Here is a 17,243-nt window from a genome sequence, read left to right as displayed (position 1 = left end):
TTAAAAAATTATGGGATGGGGATTGAGGCAGCATTTCTCTACATAGCTCTGGCTGTCCTGGAACTCATTATGTAGACTAGGTTGGCCTTGAACTCATAGAAATCTGCCTGCCTCCGTCTCCCAAGTACTAGGATTAAAGGTAAGTGTTACCACACCCAGCTCAAATTTGAATTTTTTAACAAAATGTTTTTCATACAATATATTTTTATCATATTTTCCCCCTCCCTATCCACATAACTCCCTGTTCTTTTGCTGTCTTAAAAACTCCATCAAACCCCAAACCAAACCAAACCAACAACAAAAATCACAAAACAACAATAAAAACCCATAGAGTCTGTTTTGGGTTGGTCAACTACTTCTGGTCATGAAGCTTGTCTTGAAGTATGGTTGATATACCCAGTGTCGTTCCACTGAAGAAAACTGATTTTCCCTCTCAGCAGGTATCAACTGTAAATAGCTTCTTGGTTAGGGGTGGGACTTGGGGCCCAGTTCATCTTCTCTTGTGCATGTTGTCACAGGCTCTGTGAGTTCATTTGTGTGTCAGCCTTGGAGGATCTGGAAGACACTGATTCCTTGGAGTCATGTACCAACTCTGGCTATTATATTTTTTCCACCTCCTTTATACATAGATCCCTGAACCTTGATGGAGGGGACATTGAGATTGATGAAGACATCCCATGAGGGCTGAGTCTCCAAAGTCTCTCATTCTCAGCACATTGTTCAATTGTGGGTCGCTGTGTTAATTGCTATTTACTGTAAGAAGAAGCTTCTCTGATTAGAGATGAGGGATGCACTGAATTATGGGGATATCAATATATCATTAGGATATCATCATATCATTAATCGGCTATATTCATTTAGTAGAATAATAGTAAGTTTTCTCTAGGGACCATTACCTGTCTAGTTCTTGGACTTGTTAGCAGTTAGTTAGTTCTATCTCTGGTTCCTGGACTTGTTAGCAGTTTCAGGTATGGATTGTATCTCATGGAGTAGGCCTTAAGTCCAGTCAAAACTGGGTCAGTTACTCCCATAACGTTTGTACCACTACTGTACCCATGGGTATATCTTGTAGGCAGGCTGCTATTGTAGCTCTCAGGGTTCATAGCTGGGTAATACTGGTGATTATTTGTGTATAATACCATGTAGCAATATGACTGCTATGTCAGTAAGGGTGAAGCTTCTAATGGGAGCATGAGCTCAGTTTCTCCATAAACATCACAGTTTTTAATATAATTGACGAACAAATAGGAAGTCACAAGAGAAATTAAACATTTTTAATTGAATGAAAATGAGATGATAACATATCAAACTTTACTAGGTGGAGGTAAAATTGACTTTGAGAGAAATCTATAACATTAATGCTTGTATCAAAGAAGGAAAGAAAGGTACCTTAAATAAGAGCAAAATAAACCCAAAGCAAGTATAAAGGGAAAAAGATATAAATGGAAGAGCAGAAATGAGTGTAACTGAAACTGTAAAACAAGAGAAAACTCAACAGAACACAGAACTCATTCTTTCAAAGATGGCTGAAGTTAATAAATCTCTAGGCAGAAAAATCAAGAAAAGAGGCAGGGCAGGCCCTCTCAACCTGATGAACTGAGCCCTAGCCCAGGACCAACTCCAACAAGAGAAGAGACTCATGCAAATTGTCCTCTGATCTCCACACACATGCTTGTGTGTGTCTCTGTGTGTGTATACACTAAATAATAAGTAAAAAACAAAAACACAACAGCAGTAGTTCTCACTTATGAAAGCCTTTTAAAAATTGATTTCTACCATCTCTGTGTTTTTTATACTTCTTCCTGTTGAAGAATTTTAAGTCACCCAAATCTAAATGTTCTTTGTAGTGATTTAAAATGTGCAAGTAGACTAGAAAAACCATCAACATTTTATTTTTTAGCAATGGACTAAACATCTTCAACCCAACAAAGGCCTAGTTATAGCCAACTGCTAATTTCACAACAGTAAACAGAGGTCAGTGAACTTTTGCACTCAATATAAACGATTTTTGCCACATTCCTGTTTTATAGTCTCATTGAAGAACAGAATATTTTTCAAAGGAGGCCACAAAAGAAAGAGTATCAATTCTGAATTATCAAAGGATAATTTTTAAATAACACTTGAAATCTTTCTCAAATCCAATGGGGCTTTGGAGAAAGGTGATAGAGCATTCACATCTGTGCCTTCCATGTCTGTATCTTGTCTATACTCACTGAACCTGGAAACAATTCCACAAGGTGGGAATTCTCTTCATTTTAAGATAAAGAAATTACCTTGATTTAAGTATAAATATGAATTTACAGCATGAATAACTTTACCTGGATGGCATGGCCTAGTAGAGATGGAGATTGCAGCAGGATTACATTTATATCCACTAAGGTAGGCATTTGCTGCAGATTGACGTATGAAGAAGACAACTTGGTTGCCATTAAGTCCTCTCAAAGAGTTAGTGTCCATTTTTCACATAGACCTTCCTTAACAGTGTGTGAGGCTGCTTAGAGAGGACAGGAGCAAAACCCTAATCTAGATAAGAGTATTTAAAAGGAGACAGAACCATTTACTGAAGTCAGAGCCAATCTGCATATTTAACCCACTACTCATACTGAGATTAGTGAAGCAAATGTAAACTTCTGTAAGGGGGAAACACGGGACAACTGTTGGGAGGTGTTTGGTCTGCTTCCCTTGAGTGAAAACAGCAAACTTGAACCTTACGCATTTCAGAGTTGCACTCTGCTAACTCTAGTTCACACTGCCTTAATTTGGGTAGTATCACATTTCCCAGGCTCCATTGTTTCCATCAATGTTTTCTTTATGAACTGAAGTTAGATTCATTTGGTGATTTCACAGCAGACACAGAAGCCAATCCCAGGGAATACAACTTCTAACAGGACACTTGTCATTGTTCTAAGTATGTTTTGCCTTCAGTGCTCGACCCTGAACCCAGAGGCTCACACATGTTGGCCAAGTGCTTTCCCACTGAGCCACAGACCCCTCCAAGAACCTTTGTTTCTTTCACAATAGAGTTGGACTTAATGATTAGTACTTTTGCGGGAAGAACTGTTGCCTTACTTCCTTGAGGACATGTTGTGGCTGTGTGTGTGTGTGTGTGTGTGTGTGTGTGTGTGTGTGTGTTTCCAGCTTCACCATGGGGAAGCATTGTGAAGAGGCAGCGAGGCAATAAAACTACTCACGGTTGAGCGCCGATTTCTCGCAGATGATAAAAGAGTTGGGGAAGATACGTTTGAAGAAGGGTTTCAAACAACAAACACAGTGACACGATACCCTGGATCCAACAACGAGTCAGAAGAGACATGGTTTAGTCTTTAAATATGAATGATGGGAACAAATCATTCAACAACGACAATGCATATTAATATCCTTGTGAATCAAAACAGAGCACACCAATGGATCTCTGACACCCCATTTAAAGGTAAATTTTATGTCATCGTGCATACACACCTGCTGACATGCTAAGCAGTCTCCTTTTAGACACAGCAGCCCTCACCCCCCACAGCTGGAGAACCCAAGGCAAACATAAACGTTCTGCACAGGAAACCTGCCACTGTGTGAGCCACATACCACCACTCAGGTCTAGCAAACTTCGTTTTCTCTGGCTATGTTCCAGTTCCCAGGCACTTCCTGGTGCTGTGGGCATTCCGGTCCCTCTCTCCCCATGTGTGTCTTTGGGAAACCATTTCCTGCTTTTCTCACCTCTTTGAATCACATCAAGAAGTTATCAGACAAACATATCTGATAACTCAGAATAAAAACTTTGTTTACTAAATCTACTTTTTTAAAAAGGGCATTGTTTGTAAAGTAGAAGTAACCAACTTAAGCAAGTTTTTCTTTTTTTAAAAAAAATGTATTTATTCCTTAGCAACTCTGATTAAAAGTTTTCCCACAGCAGCACAGATGACCTCACCAACCTCCCTTCTCAGATGGAGACAGCAGCAAAGAAGGTTGGCGTCTTTGTCAAGGATGAGAATCCAGACAGCCCAGATTTGTTTGTTTGTTTTTAAATTTTTACACAGAGTGCTAAAAATCTAGTTAATAAGAGATGTTTTTCTCTCTACTCTGCAAAATATTTAAACGTCACTTTCTTTTCTCTCATTGATTCTAGAAACACATTTGAAACCATAAATTACAATTTCTTGCTCTGTAATTTGAATGGGAGACTTCTTCTGTAAGGAAAGAACAGTTTAGAGGCTGAGTTGACCCAGCTCAGGAACTTACAGAAGGGTGTGAGGAGATGGAGTGGAGTCGGAAGAAAAAGCGGACGTACATCTCCCGGAATATCTGATACAATTTGTAAGGTTCATGATACAGAAAACACAGTGGAGCAACTAGAAGAAAAAAGAATTGGTAATACTGCATGACTAAAACATTTAGAATAAGTTCATGAAGCACAAAGAACAGAACAAGAAGGCACAGTGTTCATGCCCACAGCAAAGTCTGTTGTCATATGTCCACTGTGCTTTCATGTTCAAAGGGAATATACGCATGTGGAAGTCCAGACAACTGCTAAACATTATAGATGTACAAGTTATGATGCTTAGGATCCCAGCCTATCATCTGACCGAGAACGGAGTGACAGAGCTGGTATGCATAGAAATGAGGCCACAAGAAAGCAACACCCAAGCATTTCTTACCCTTTCTCTGAGACAGGGTGCCATAGCCCACGCTGGCCTTTACCCCGAGCTCCTTCTGCACCTCAGCCTTCCAAGTAGAAGTTCCTCCTTCTTTCTTTTAGTCATCATAACAACTAGGATTAGAATAACTGTTATCTGAGATTTGCAGATGGAGAAACTGAGGCACAAAGGAGCTGAGGTATTTATCCAAGGCTACAGCACCGACTTATTTCAGTGTCTGTGTTTCCATCTGTTACACCAGCTTGTTCATGTGCCCTTGGAGAAATGAAGACCCCCCCCACAGCTCATCTTTACCCTAAAGCAGAGCTTCTACAAAAGATGTAATTTTCTGCACCTTTGTTGTTAGTACATAGGGAGAAAATTTGCCTTTGTATGGATTGTGTATTCATCAACCTTATTAAATTCATTTGTTAATCCTCACAGATTATCTGATTATCCTTTTAGATTTTCTATGTATATAATTACAATATCTGATAATAATGGAAGCTTTATTTTCTTTCCAGTATCTGTTTGTTTATTTCCTTACTTATTTATCTTGCTTTGTTTCATTGGCTATGACCTTCAAAGGACTAAACTACATAACAGTACCAAGGGGACATCTTTATCGGTTTCTTAGAGACAAAGCTTTTAATATTGCCAAGTATAATATTTACTATATACTCAGGTATTATTGATCTGAATAAAGACATTCCCTCCTATTCTTAGATAAAAGTTCTTATTGCAAATATTTTGCTTATTAGTATAAATTATTCATAGTTTCATTATTACATTTTCATATACATATATAATGCATTTTATCAAATTCACTACCAGTTCCCCTCTGTGACTTCTTTCTGCAGTGAACAGTGGTAACTGCAGATGTTCACAACTGGTCAAAAGGATGGAAATGAGTGACAGCTGAAAGCTCAACCATGAATGGGGTACCTATGTTACCCCTGCAAGTTTCTGGAAACACTGTGGAAGAATGGGTGGAGAGAATGTAAGAGTGGAGGAAGCAGGAAGCAGTGGGAAAGTAAAGATGTGGAACACAGATTTCCTCACATCACAAGGCCGTTGCATTCTTCAACGCACAGTGGCTATGATTGCCTACACAAGATCAACATCTGATTATAGACTGGGGAGGATCGCATCAGGCTCCAACCCTCCCTGAGGATTTATATTCAATTAATATTCCATTTTCTTCAGTGGTGTAGCCAACCGGCAACATGCCCTTGCTTCTTGTAAAGAATTCCTCAAAACAATCCTGAGCAAGAAGACCAATGTGGAAGGAATACCATTCCAGACCTCAAGATATATTCCAGAGCCATAGCAATAGAAACAATATGCTACTGGTACGGAAACGAACACACACATGGAACAGTGAGATACTTCCGCTTCCTCCAGTTCTTACTTTAAGAACTCTCTGTTCAGAGTCCTAGCCAATTTTTTTTTTTTTTACAGATTTAATTCACTTTATTTTTCTTGTATAAAAACCTTTATGTGGTGGCCACAGCTGGAGCCTGGGTCCTCTGAACAGACACTTTGGTGTGGGTTTTCACAAGATGGTCAGTGAATTCCTGATAAGGAGATTTGGTGAACACAGTCTCTTTCCAGAGGTCAGGGGTCAGGTAGCTGTAGGTCTTGGAGATGGCATCAAAGGTGGCCTTGGCAAAGGTGCCTAGGGTGGCAGTGCAGCCCCTGGCTGATGTGTAGCAGTCATCAACACCGGCCATCATCAGTAACTTCTTAGGCACAAGAGCAGAGACGATGCCAGTGCCTCTGGGGGCAGGGATGAGACGCACCAACACAGAGCCACAGCGGCCTGTCACTTTGCACGGCACAGTGTGGGGCTTGCCAATCTTGTTCCCCCAGTAGCCTCTCCACACAGGGACAATGGACAGCTTGGCCAAGATGATGGCCCCTCGGATGGCAGTGGCTACTTCATTGGAGCACTTAACACCAAGACCAACATGACCATTGTAGTCCCCAATAGCGACAAAAGCCTTGAACCTGGTCCGCTGGCCAGCCCGAGTCCGCTTTTGCGCTGGCATGATCTTTAGAACCTCATCCTTTAGGGATGCGCCCAGGAAAAAGTCAATGATCTCGGATTCCTTAATGGGAAGGGAGAATAGGTAGATCTCCTCCAGGGACTTGCTCTTCATGTCCTTAACCAGGCGGCCCAGCTTGGTGATGGGGATCCACTCCTTGCCTTCAGCTTTACCTCCACGAGCCCCGCGGCCATGACCGCGGCCCTTAAGTCCGCTGCCGAATCCTCCGCAGAAGCCGCCTCGGCCTCCTAATCCTGGGCCCCCAGGCCCTCCGGGCCCTCCCGCTGCACGGCGTCGTCCGCCATTTGGTGTTTTCCCGAAGAAGAAGAAGAAGAAGCCTAGCCAAGTTTTTAAACGTGTCTTTAGTTGTTTGTTTTTTGACTGTTTTTTAGTTCTTCATATATTCTGGGTAGTAATCTTCTGTCTGATGTACTTCTGGCAAAATTGTCTCCCAGGCTTTGGGCCTCCTCTTCACTTGACTGTGAAGTGATGGAGGAAAAACAATGGAATAAAACAGAATACCCAAGTACGAGTAACTACAGCCAACTAATATTGACAGAGATGCCAATCACATACACTGGAGAAAAGATAGCATCTTCAACAAATGATGATGGGAGAACTGGATGGCTGCAAGAAGAAAAATAGATCTGTATCTATCACCTTGAAAAAAACTAACTCCAACTGGATCAAAGACCTAACTGTGAAACCTGAAAACTGAAATTGCTACACAAACACCCGGGCAGTATCCTACATGACTTAGGTGTATGAGTGGAAATTTTGAACAGGACCTCATCTGCCCAGGAATAAAGTCCAACAATTGACAAGTGGGAACTTACAAAAACAAAAGGCTTCTGCACAGCTAAAGGAACAATCAATCGAGTGAAGAGGAGGCCTCCAGAAAGGGAGACAATCTTTGCCAGAAGTACATCTGATAGATTAACATCTGGAATATATAAAGAACTAAAAAACAAAGAGTCAAAAACAAAAACAAAACAAAACAAAGAGACACATTTAAAAATGGGCTAGGGATCTGAACAGAGCTCTTAAAATAAGAAATATCTTAAATAAGAAATATCAAACATTTACCTTATCCCAGTCAGAATGGGGAGGATCAACAAAACAATTGACCAAAAGTGCAGGAGCAGATATTGGGAAAAGGGAACTCTCATGTATAGTTGGTGAGATTGCAAATGGGCCCACACACTCTAGAAAAGAGTGTGGAGAACTCTCAAAAAGCTAAAAATCAATCTACCATATAACACAACTACATCACTCCTTGGCATATGCCCAATGGACTAGACATCTTACTCCACCGATAATTGTTCAGCCATATTCACTGATGTTCTATTCACAATAGAGAGGAAATGGGAAAATACCAAATGCCTGTCATATGCTGGATAATGAAAATGTGGTAAACACACACCATGAAATACTATTCAGTTGTAACGAAAAACAAAATCATGAACTTTACAGGTAAATGGATGAACTGGGAAAGGTCATATTGAGTGAGATAATCCAGAACCAGAAAGACAAGTGTTGTATGTTCTCTCTCCCATCTGTGGCTCCTACCTCTAGATATTCAGGTGTGCTCCTGTAATCTAGAGTAACTGCAGAAACCAGGAAAGGAAAAAGGGACCAGGGAAGATGGAGGAGCAGAAGAGAGGGAAGAAGCATGGTGCAAGTGATGTGAAGAGGAAAATGGTTAAGGGGGGAGGGGCGCTACTTGGAGAGGGGAAGGATGCCAATACAGAAAGAGAGGGAATAAAGAAGGTAAAACAAAAGTGAGGATGTCTGGAAAACTCACGAGGAATCATATTATTATCTATTTACTGAAGTTTCATATAATACATATAAGTTTATGTGTACACATATGTAAACTAAATGATATTTTCCTATGTAGGCTGACAATGAGCCAAAGACTAACAAGAACCCCAACAGCAGGCATGAGAAGCTCCCTTCCAGTTGTTGGTCATGGTAGTTCAAGACACTCCCCCAAACTGTAGGCTACTGCTGCTGCCGCTAGTTATCTCCCAGAGGTGGAAGGTAAGTCCCTATTGCTGAAAACACCATGTACTTCAGACACAGGTTTCAGATGATCCAAGCTGAATCTGCCTGAAAACCTTCTCCCTGAGGTTTAGATTTCAATAAAGCAGAAGGTGCCATATAAGCTTCCAAGGGAGGGACTCCAATAATAGTTCTACCTACCTATGACACCTATGGACAACCACCACCAGCACACACAATAACCCTACAAGTGCAGTAGTGGCAGGCATATCTGGGCAGTAACCAACAGCTCTCTCAATGGACTTAAGGCCCCCTCAACAAGAGGGAAATCATGCCTGGTACTGGAAACCTAGTCAACTACGCAGGGCAGTGAGGTTACGGATGCTGGTGGAAAAGTTACCATTAACCCTTTAGTAAACCAGCAAAACCCCTAACTACATCCTAAATATTTGTCCTTATAGCCATAGATAAGTATAGCTCTCACCAAAGAAACTTCTCTTTACAATAGATGGAGAACATTATAAAAAAAAAAAAACTACAATCAATAAAAACACAAAAACAGAGAACAAGTGATAGTGACACCCAACTGATACATCTACAACACAACTCCTGCCCCACGGCTCAAGGATGATTGTAGAAAAGGGGCCGGGAAGATTGTAAGAGCCAAAAGAACAGGGAGTCTGCCCTAAGACTGACTCTCCTAGAAAATTCAGGGAAGATCTAAACGAGGAAGGCACCAACAGACATGGCAACATGGAAGGGCAAACCTCATGGGGCCTCAGCCCTAGACAAAGACCGACAGGCAACTAAGGAACTCGGAGAGCGGGAGAAACAGTCCTCCTGAGTGAAGAGGCCCCCCCCCCCCCCCCCGTTAGTTAGCCAATCCCACGTAGTCAGCCGTAAAATCATACACATGCAGGTAGCATCATATAGACTGAGCAGGCTGTATTTATATAACAGAAATGAAAGAAAACAAGGTTACAAATTGGGGAAAGAGCAAGGTGTGTTTGGGGGGCCGTGGGAGGAATTGAAGGATGGAGAGGGGGTGAGGGAATGGTGAAATTATACTTTAATTTAAAAAAATTGTATGCGTATTTGTGTGTATACATATAAGTGTGTGCAAGTACATGCATGTGAAGACCAGGGGTCAATGCTGAGTGTCTTCCTTTATCACTTCCCACATTACATCGTGAGACAAGGTCTGTCGTCAAATGTGGAGTGTACAAATTGGCTAGCCTGGCTCCAAAGATCCACCTGTCTTCATCTCCCCCCAATGCCTGTCCCTCCCCAACTCCACCCCTAGTGCTCTAGTTAGGGATGAGTGCCATCACGCCGGGCTGCTATGTGGCTGCTGAGGGTCAGAACTCGGTCGCCATCATACTTTGTGGCAGGCACTTTACTGACTGTGCCACCTCACCAGTCCTCAAGACGTTAATTTTGGAAGTTAAGTAAGTAAAACATAAGATGACTTCTCAACATCTTTAATTAATTCACTTTGAAAGCAAACATGTGAATAATGTCTTCCTACTACTGGTTATGTTATATTAAATGTTTTATGGTCTCAAACTCACTATGAGGCAGAAGATGACCTTGACTTTTTTTTTTTTTTTTCGAGACAGGCTTTCTCTGTGTAGCTTTGCGCCTTTCCTGGATCTCGCTCTGTAGACCAGGCTGGCCCCTAACTCACAAAGATCCACCTGGCTCTACCTCCTGAGTGCTGGGATTAAAGGTGTGTGCCACCACCACCCGGCTGACCTTGACTTTCTGATCTTCCTCCCTTTACCTCCTGTGCTGGGATCATAGGCATGTACCACTTGTTCCTGTTTTTGCTGTTTTGTGATGCCGGGGAGTCCTGCGTGCGAGGTAAGCTGGCTACCACCTAAGTTACATTCCTCAGCCCCTGACATATCAAAATAGCTTCCACCAACTTAACATGCTCCTCCGGTCAAAGATTCATTTCGGTAACAAGTGCTAAATGATGTTTTCTTTTGTATCCAGTTATTGTCAGTTAAGCACATTGTGGGATGTCAGAAAATGCTAATCATGGGGACCAATCTGACCACACGATTCTACTATGCTGACAAACAATGGCACATTTTCCAGGAATTTGAGCATAAACAATGCAAATATATAAAACTGAATCTCTAAATATTAATTTTAACAAAAAAAGTCTGGCTTATTTGTAGTGTTTTCATATGGTACAAACTGGGTTGGGCTCTTTAATATCTTGGTAAACTCTGAGGACAGTGGATGGACATTGAGTAAGCAGGGAAACCAGTGGAAAAATTTAGCATTCTTCTTTTTGACAAAGTGAACAGAAAAGTTATAAAAATATTGTAATTGCTTGTGCACAAAGCTTCAATTATAAGCCTAAAGCACAGCTTGCACTGTGAATGATAAATTCAGTGAAGTCAGCATTTCATATGGCAAATTCTACTTTTTCTGTAGGGCATGCAAGGAACAAATTACTTTCAGAGGAGTTAAAATATATATTAATAAATGAATTACTTAGAAATAGAGAAAACTCATATATAGTACATATTTTATATAGATATACGGTTGATAGCCAAAGAGGTGTGCCCTTCCATTTCAAAACTAACATTTGAAATTTATCAAAATACATTGCAACTTCCAGAAATAGCCCAAATTAAAGCATTCCATATATCTAAAAATTATAATTCATGCTTTAATTGTAATAAATTGTTAATAAAACTTCAAAATGAATAATTGGAATTTATTTCCATTTCCAATGATTAAAGAATAGGACATGAATTTAAGGGACAGGAAGAGTGGAATGGGAGGAGTTGGAGAGGGGGGGGTGCATAAATAATGTAAATATAGTAATCATGTGTGAAATTCTCAAAAAATTTATTTTTATTAATTAAAATCTGCAACCTCCAACTGAAGATTTTATAGGTTCTGAGATTATTAACAACCATTCTAATGCAGAAATGAAGAATGAGCTTAAAAATAAATACATTTCCATAAACATAAATAATACAAAAATTTCTACAAGTAATCAGTATTCAAGGCACCACAATATTTTGTTGAATTTCCTGAAAGAGCAACAAAATAGCAAACCATCCATCTATTACATATGACATGTAAAAAGTAAACAAGACTGAAATTTTGATTTCATGCATATTTCCCTACTTGGTTCTTCTATAAAAAGAAATTTATTCTTTAACTTTTTTTGTTTTGTTTTGTTTTTCGAGATAGGGTTTCTCTGTGTAGCTTTGCGCCTTTCCTGGAACTCACTTGGTAGCCCAGGCTGGCCTCGAACTCACAGAGATCCGCCGGCCTCTGCCTCCCGAGTGCTGGGATTAAAGGCGTGCGCCACCACCGCCCGGCTTCATTAACTTTTAAAGCAATATAGATGTGTGGTGAAACTTTACCAAGGAAATGATAATGGTTATGTACTTACAAAACTATTTATCTATATAAATGAGGATCAGAAGACAGTTTAAACTAGTACGTTTTGAGTGGATTTTGAAAACAGATAAATACTGTGATTTGTAAAATGAAGAAACTGAAATGGCCAAGTGCTAACCACTTTGCGATGGTTTGCTGTGCTGGAACACTGGCGCCGTTAACTGGCTGCTGCTAACATCTCCACGGATGCCTCCCGTTTCCTAACGCAGTATATGTGAACTGTTCATCAAATATTTTGCATCATTTTTTTCCTTATCAAACATTTCTCCCTTAGGTGTATCAGTGTGAACCTACTTAAGTGATCATGAGCATGAATGGGCAGAGTCTGAGTCTACTAAAATCTGCCAGGTGTCTAATCCTTCATGGCATAAGTAAACTTCAATTCACTTGTGTATACTAAACATTTGTTTGTTTGTTTATCTGTTTTTGCTTGTTTTTAGAGACAGGTTTTTTTTTTTCTATGTGAGTAACAGCCCTAGCTGTTCTAGAACTTACTCTGTAGACCAGGCTGGCTTCGAACTCACAGAGATCTGCTTGCCTCTGCCTCTCCAGTGCCAGGATTAAAGGAATGAACAACCACCACCTGGCTAAACATTTTTTATTTGGAAAATGTTGAAACTTGGAGCTATTAAATTAAATAATAAAATTCAGACATTATTTATTGTCAAGGGTAAAGTTTATATTCTTAACCTCATGTTTCTTGTTTCAGATTCCTTGCAATCTTATAAAAGTAATATGCCAGAGGTTCGCTATAATACTGCAAGTTTATAAAACAGAGCACACTCTCACGCAAGCCAGTGAGCAACACCATCTGGACAGCACAAGGTGAAGGTCCTCTAGGTCCCCTGCACATTTCTTACTGTATACAACTTTGAAAAGTGCATTCTGTCATTCATAATGACTTTGATTGTCAATGTGGAAGTATTTTTTTAAAGATATTGGTATATTGCTTGGCTTGTGTTAAAATGGTAAAATATTTAAGTATTTCTATGTATCCTAAAGGTCATGGGGAGAATAAAATAGATGCCATAAGTTTAGGTAACTCATGAACACTTACAATCTAAGTGACATCATGAAGTATAGTGTATTCTTCCTCTTGCCAATCTTTGTTAAATGTTCACTATTCCTCAATGACTTGTAAGGCCCCCAAGGCCTCCGAGTTCTCAAGCCTGTAGATGGATTTCCCTAAGGATGAAAGAATGCTCCCACAGAGCCAACAGCAGGCATACCAAGAGTCCAGAGAATTCATGAGTCACCACTCACCTTGTCCCTTCCTTCAGGTTTTTTCTGACATAATAGTTTTTAGAGGGTTAGTGCAGAAATTTATGCAACCTGATTTTGAACTTACTAGAGTTAAGTATTTTAATGAAAAAATTATATATTTTGATCATGTTTTCCCCTCCCCCAATTCCTTCCAGATCCTCCCCACCCAATTTTATGTTCATTTTCTCACCTAGGGGGAAAAAAGGCAAAAATTTCTTACAACAACACAAAACCAAAACTTAAAACAAGTAAGCAAAAGACCAATAAGACCAAAAAATGACAAAAAAAAAGAAAAGTGAAGCAAAAGCCCATGAAAATACTACTGAATTTATTAGGTGTTGGCCAATTACTCCCAGACATGGGGCCTACTGAACTGTGGCTGATGGCCAGTGACGCTCCACTGGAAGAAAGTGATTTTCCCTTTGCCAGTAGGTATCAATTGCAGATAGCTTCTTGATTAGAGGTGGGACCCCATATCCACCTGCCCTGCTCAGTGCTGGGACCCCATCTGCCTTGAACTAGGTGTAGGCCTTGTGTATGTTGCCATAGTCTCTGTGAGTTAATATGTGCATCAGTATTATTGCATCTTGGAGTCATCCATCACCTCTGGCTCCTACAATCATTCTGTCTCATCTTATGCATAGATCCCTGAGCCTTGGGTGAGGGGGGGGGTTATGAAGAATCCCATTTAGGACTGAGTGCTCCAAGGTCTCTCAGTCTCTGCACATTGTCCAGTTGTGGGTCTCTGTGCTGATTATTATCTAAGCAAGAAGAACCTTCTCTGATGAGGGTTGAACAAGGCACTGATCTATGGAGTATAGCAGGATGTCACTAGGGATTATTGTATTGCTATGTTCCTTTAGCAGAATAAGGTAATGGCTTTTCCTCCAGGCCCATGATCTATGTCATCTCAGGTTCTTGGCCACTTAATAAGCATCAGGTAAGGGTTCCATCTCATGGAGTGGGCCTTAAATCCAATCAAAAGGTGGTTGTTTCCTCCCTATGGAAGAGGAGGTGGAAAGAGTATAAGAGCCAGAGGGGATGAAAAACACCAAGAAAACAAGGTCCCCTAAATCAGTATGAGCAAAGCTCATATGAACTCACAGAGATGGAAGCAGCATGCAAAGGGCATGCACAGGTCTTCACCAGGTCCTCTGTGTATATGCTATGGCTTCCAGTTTAGTGTTTTTATGGATTCGATTCCTGAGTGTGAGAACACGTGGGTCTCTGATTCTTGTACCTTTTTTGTGGCTCTTTTCCTTCTGTTGGTTTGTCCTGCCAACTTTAATGTGATAGTTTTTGTTTTATCTTACTATATTTTGTTATTTTTTAATATTATCTCTTAGAAGTCTGTTATTTACTAATGAGAGACAGAAAGGGAGGGGATCTGGATAAGAGAAGAGGTAAGGAGGAACTTGGAGAAGTGGGCAGGGGGAACTGTAATCAGGATAAATTATGTAAGAAAATAATCTATTTTCATAAGAGGAAAAAAAGAGTGGTTGGTTCTTCCCATAACATTTGTGCCACTATTTCACTACCGTATCTGACAGGCAGGTTACTGTTGTAGATCACAGGGTTTGTAGCTGGGGGATAGCGATGATTATCTTTCTTCTCTGAGAGTGAGAAGGCTACCTACCAATACAATAATGGTAGTCATTATTGAAGCCTCTAGGTAGGCACAGCTCAACATTTCCATGTTTGATGATTTAATTAACTGTTGTCTTCAGCAGTAGGGCCTTATCATCAGATTGTAGAGAGCAACCAATAGCCTTAACAATATCCTATGATGTTTGTGGGTTTCCATGGAGCTCCTTTGGCCAATGATGCAACAAGATGTAACCTATTCCTGCCCTGAAGGTTTACTTGGTGACACAAGATGTCTAGCTGGCACACTGTCTCCCCCATTATTTGGTGATTTCATTTATACTCCTTTTATATATGCGTGTGTGTGTTATATAATTTAAAGTATATTGATTTATATATTAAATTTACATTTATACATTAATTTACTATATAAATATATATTCAACACAAATGTATTTATGAATATAAATATATAGGTATGTCTATTTCAGAAATCTTCTATAGTAGTAGGTATCCATATGGTTTTTCAAATGGCCTTTAATATTAACTGGCCTTCCCCATATTCCTTCCTTTACTCTTCTCTTCCATCCCCTCCCTATTTAATCTTCCTATTCTAGTTTCCCTTTGACTCTCCATAACACTGTGTTGGAGGTTCTCTCCTCTCCCCAGATCTTACTAGTTACCTAACCTCTGTGGTTATTTGGACTGTAGCATACTTACTGAAGGCTTAAAATCTAAATCCACATATAAGAGAAAATACACAATATTTGTCTTTTGGTGTCCAGGTTATTTCATGCAGGGTAATTCTTCTACCTACAACCATTTACCTACTAATTACATAATTTTATTTTCTTAACAGCTGAATTCTGTCCCATTGTGTAAATTCATCAGTTGAAGGACATATTTCCAATTTCTTGCTATTATGAATACAGTAGCAATGAACATGGGTGAGCAAGTATCTCTCTGTAGTAGGATAGTCCTTTGGGTATAAACCCAAGAGAGGCATAGCTGAATTCTGAGACAGGTCTATTCCAGCTTCCTGAGGAATCACCATACTTAAATTTCTATAGTGGTTGTTGCTGTGGGATGGTCTGTATGTCAAGTGCATTACTGATTGGTCAATAAATAAATCACTGATTGGCCAGTGGCCAGGCAGGAAGGATAGGCGGGACAAGGAGGAGAATAAAGCTGGGAAGTGGAAGGCTGAGTCGGAGAGAGACACTGCCAGCTGCCACAATGACAAACAGCATGTGAAGATGCCGGTAAGCCACGAGCCACGTGGCAAGGTATAGATTTATAGAAATGGATTAATTTAAGCTGTAAGAACAGTTAGCAAGAAGCCTGCCACGGCCATACAGTTTGTAACCAATATAAGTCTCTGTGTTTACTTGGTTGGGTCTGAGTGGATGTGGGACTGGCAGGTGAGAAAGATTTGTCCTGACTGTGGGCCAGGCAGGAAAACTCTAGCTACAGGTTGTAGCAGTTTGCACTCCCACCAGCAATATATGAGTGTTCCCTCTTTCCCCATATCCTTGCCAGCATGATCTTGTTTTATTGATCTTGGCCATTCTGTCTGGGAAGACCAAATCTCAGAGGAGTTTGGATTTGCATTTCTCTCATGGCTAAGGATGCTAAACATTTCTTTAAGTATTTCTCAGCCATTTGTTTCATCTTTTAAGAACTACCTGCTTAGCTCTGTACCCCATTTTTAATTGGGTTATTGCATTCGTGATGTTCAGAACTTTCAGTTCTTCGTATATTTTAGATATTATCTCTCAGTCAGATCTGAAACTGGTATGGATCTTTTTCCATTCTTCAGGTTGCTTCTTTGTCTGAAAGATAGTGCCCTTTGCTATATAGAAGCTTCTCAGGTTTGTGATGTCTCATTTATTTATTTGTTTGTTTGTTTGTTTATTGTTTTTTTCGAGACAATGTTTCTCTGTGTAGCTTTGAAGCCTATCCTAGAACTCACTCTGTAGACAAGCTGGCCTTGAACTCACAGAGATCTGCCTACTCTGCTTCCTGAGTGATGGGATTCAAGGTGTGTGCCACCACCGCCCGGCATGATGTCCCATTTATTAACTGTTGGTCTTAGCGCTGTGCTATCAGTGTCCTGGTCAGAGTGTCCTTTCTGTGACAATGAGTTCAAGTCCATTCTCCCCTTTGTCTTCTATCAGAGTCAGGGCATCTGGTCTTATGCTGAGGTCCTTGATCCATCTGGAGTTGAATTTTGTGCAGGGTGATGAGTATAGGTCTATTTCTTTCTTCTACATGTGACCATCCA

General features: G+C 40.3%; 1 protein-coding gene and 1 pseudogene across 3 annotated transcripts in view; both read right to left on the bottom strand.

The window, feature by feature from the left end:
• Tbc1d19 (TBC1 domain family member 19) overlaps nucleotides 1-17,243 on the bottom strand; it is a 116,401-nt gene that overhangs the window by 11,134 nt on the left and 88,024 nt on the right. For all 3 annotated transcript variants that reach the window (XM_052734946.1, XM_052734945.1, XM_052734947.1), the window contains 2 exons: nucleotides 4,234-4,343; nucleotides 3,192-3,283 (listed from right to left, as the gene is read on the bottom strand). In XM_052734946.1, the coding sequence (XP_052590906.1) occupies nucleotides 3,192-3,283; nucleotides 4,234-4,343 (202 nt within the window). The remainder of the gene's footprint in view (nucleotides 1-3,191; nucleotides 3,284-4,233; nucleotides 4,344-17,243) is intronic.
• LOC128108439 (40S ribosomal protein S2-like) lies at nucleotides 6,098-6,981 on the bottom strand (annotated as a pseudogene).

Source organism: Peromyscus californicus, unplaced genomic scaffold, assembly GCF_007827085.1.
Source record: "Peromyscus californicus insignis strain IS unplaced genomic scaffold, ASM782708v3 Scaffold_13__1_contigs__length_99412109, whole genome shotgun sequence".
Classification (NCBI taxonomy): domain Eukaryota; kingdom Metazoa; phylum Chordata; class Mammalia; order Rodentia; family Cricetidae; genus Peromyscus; species Peromyscus californicus.
Note: the sequence above shows the minus strand (reverse complement) of the source record. Positions and strands in the feature narration are given on the sequence as shown.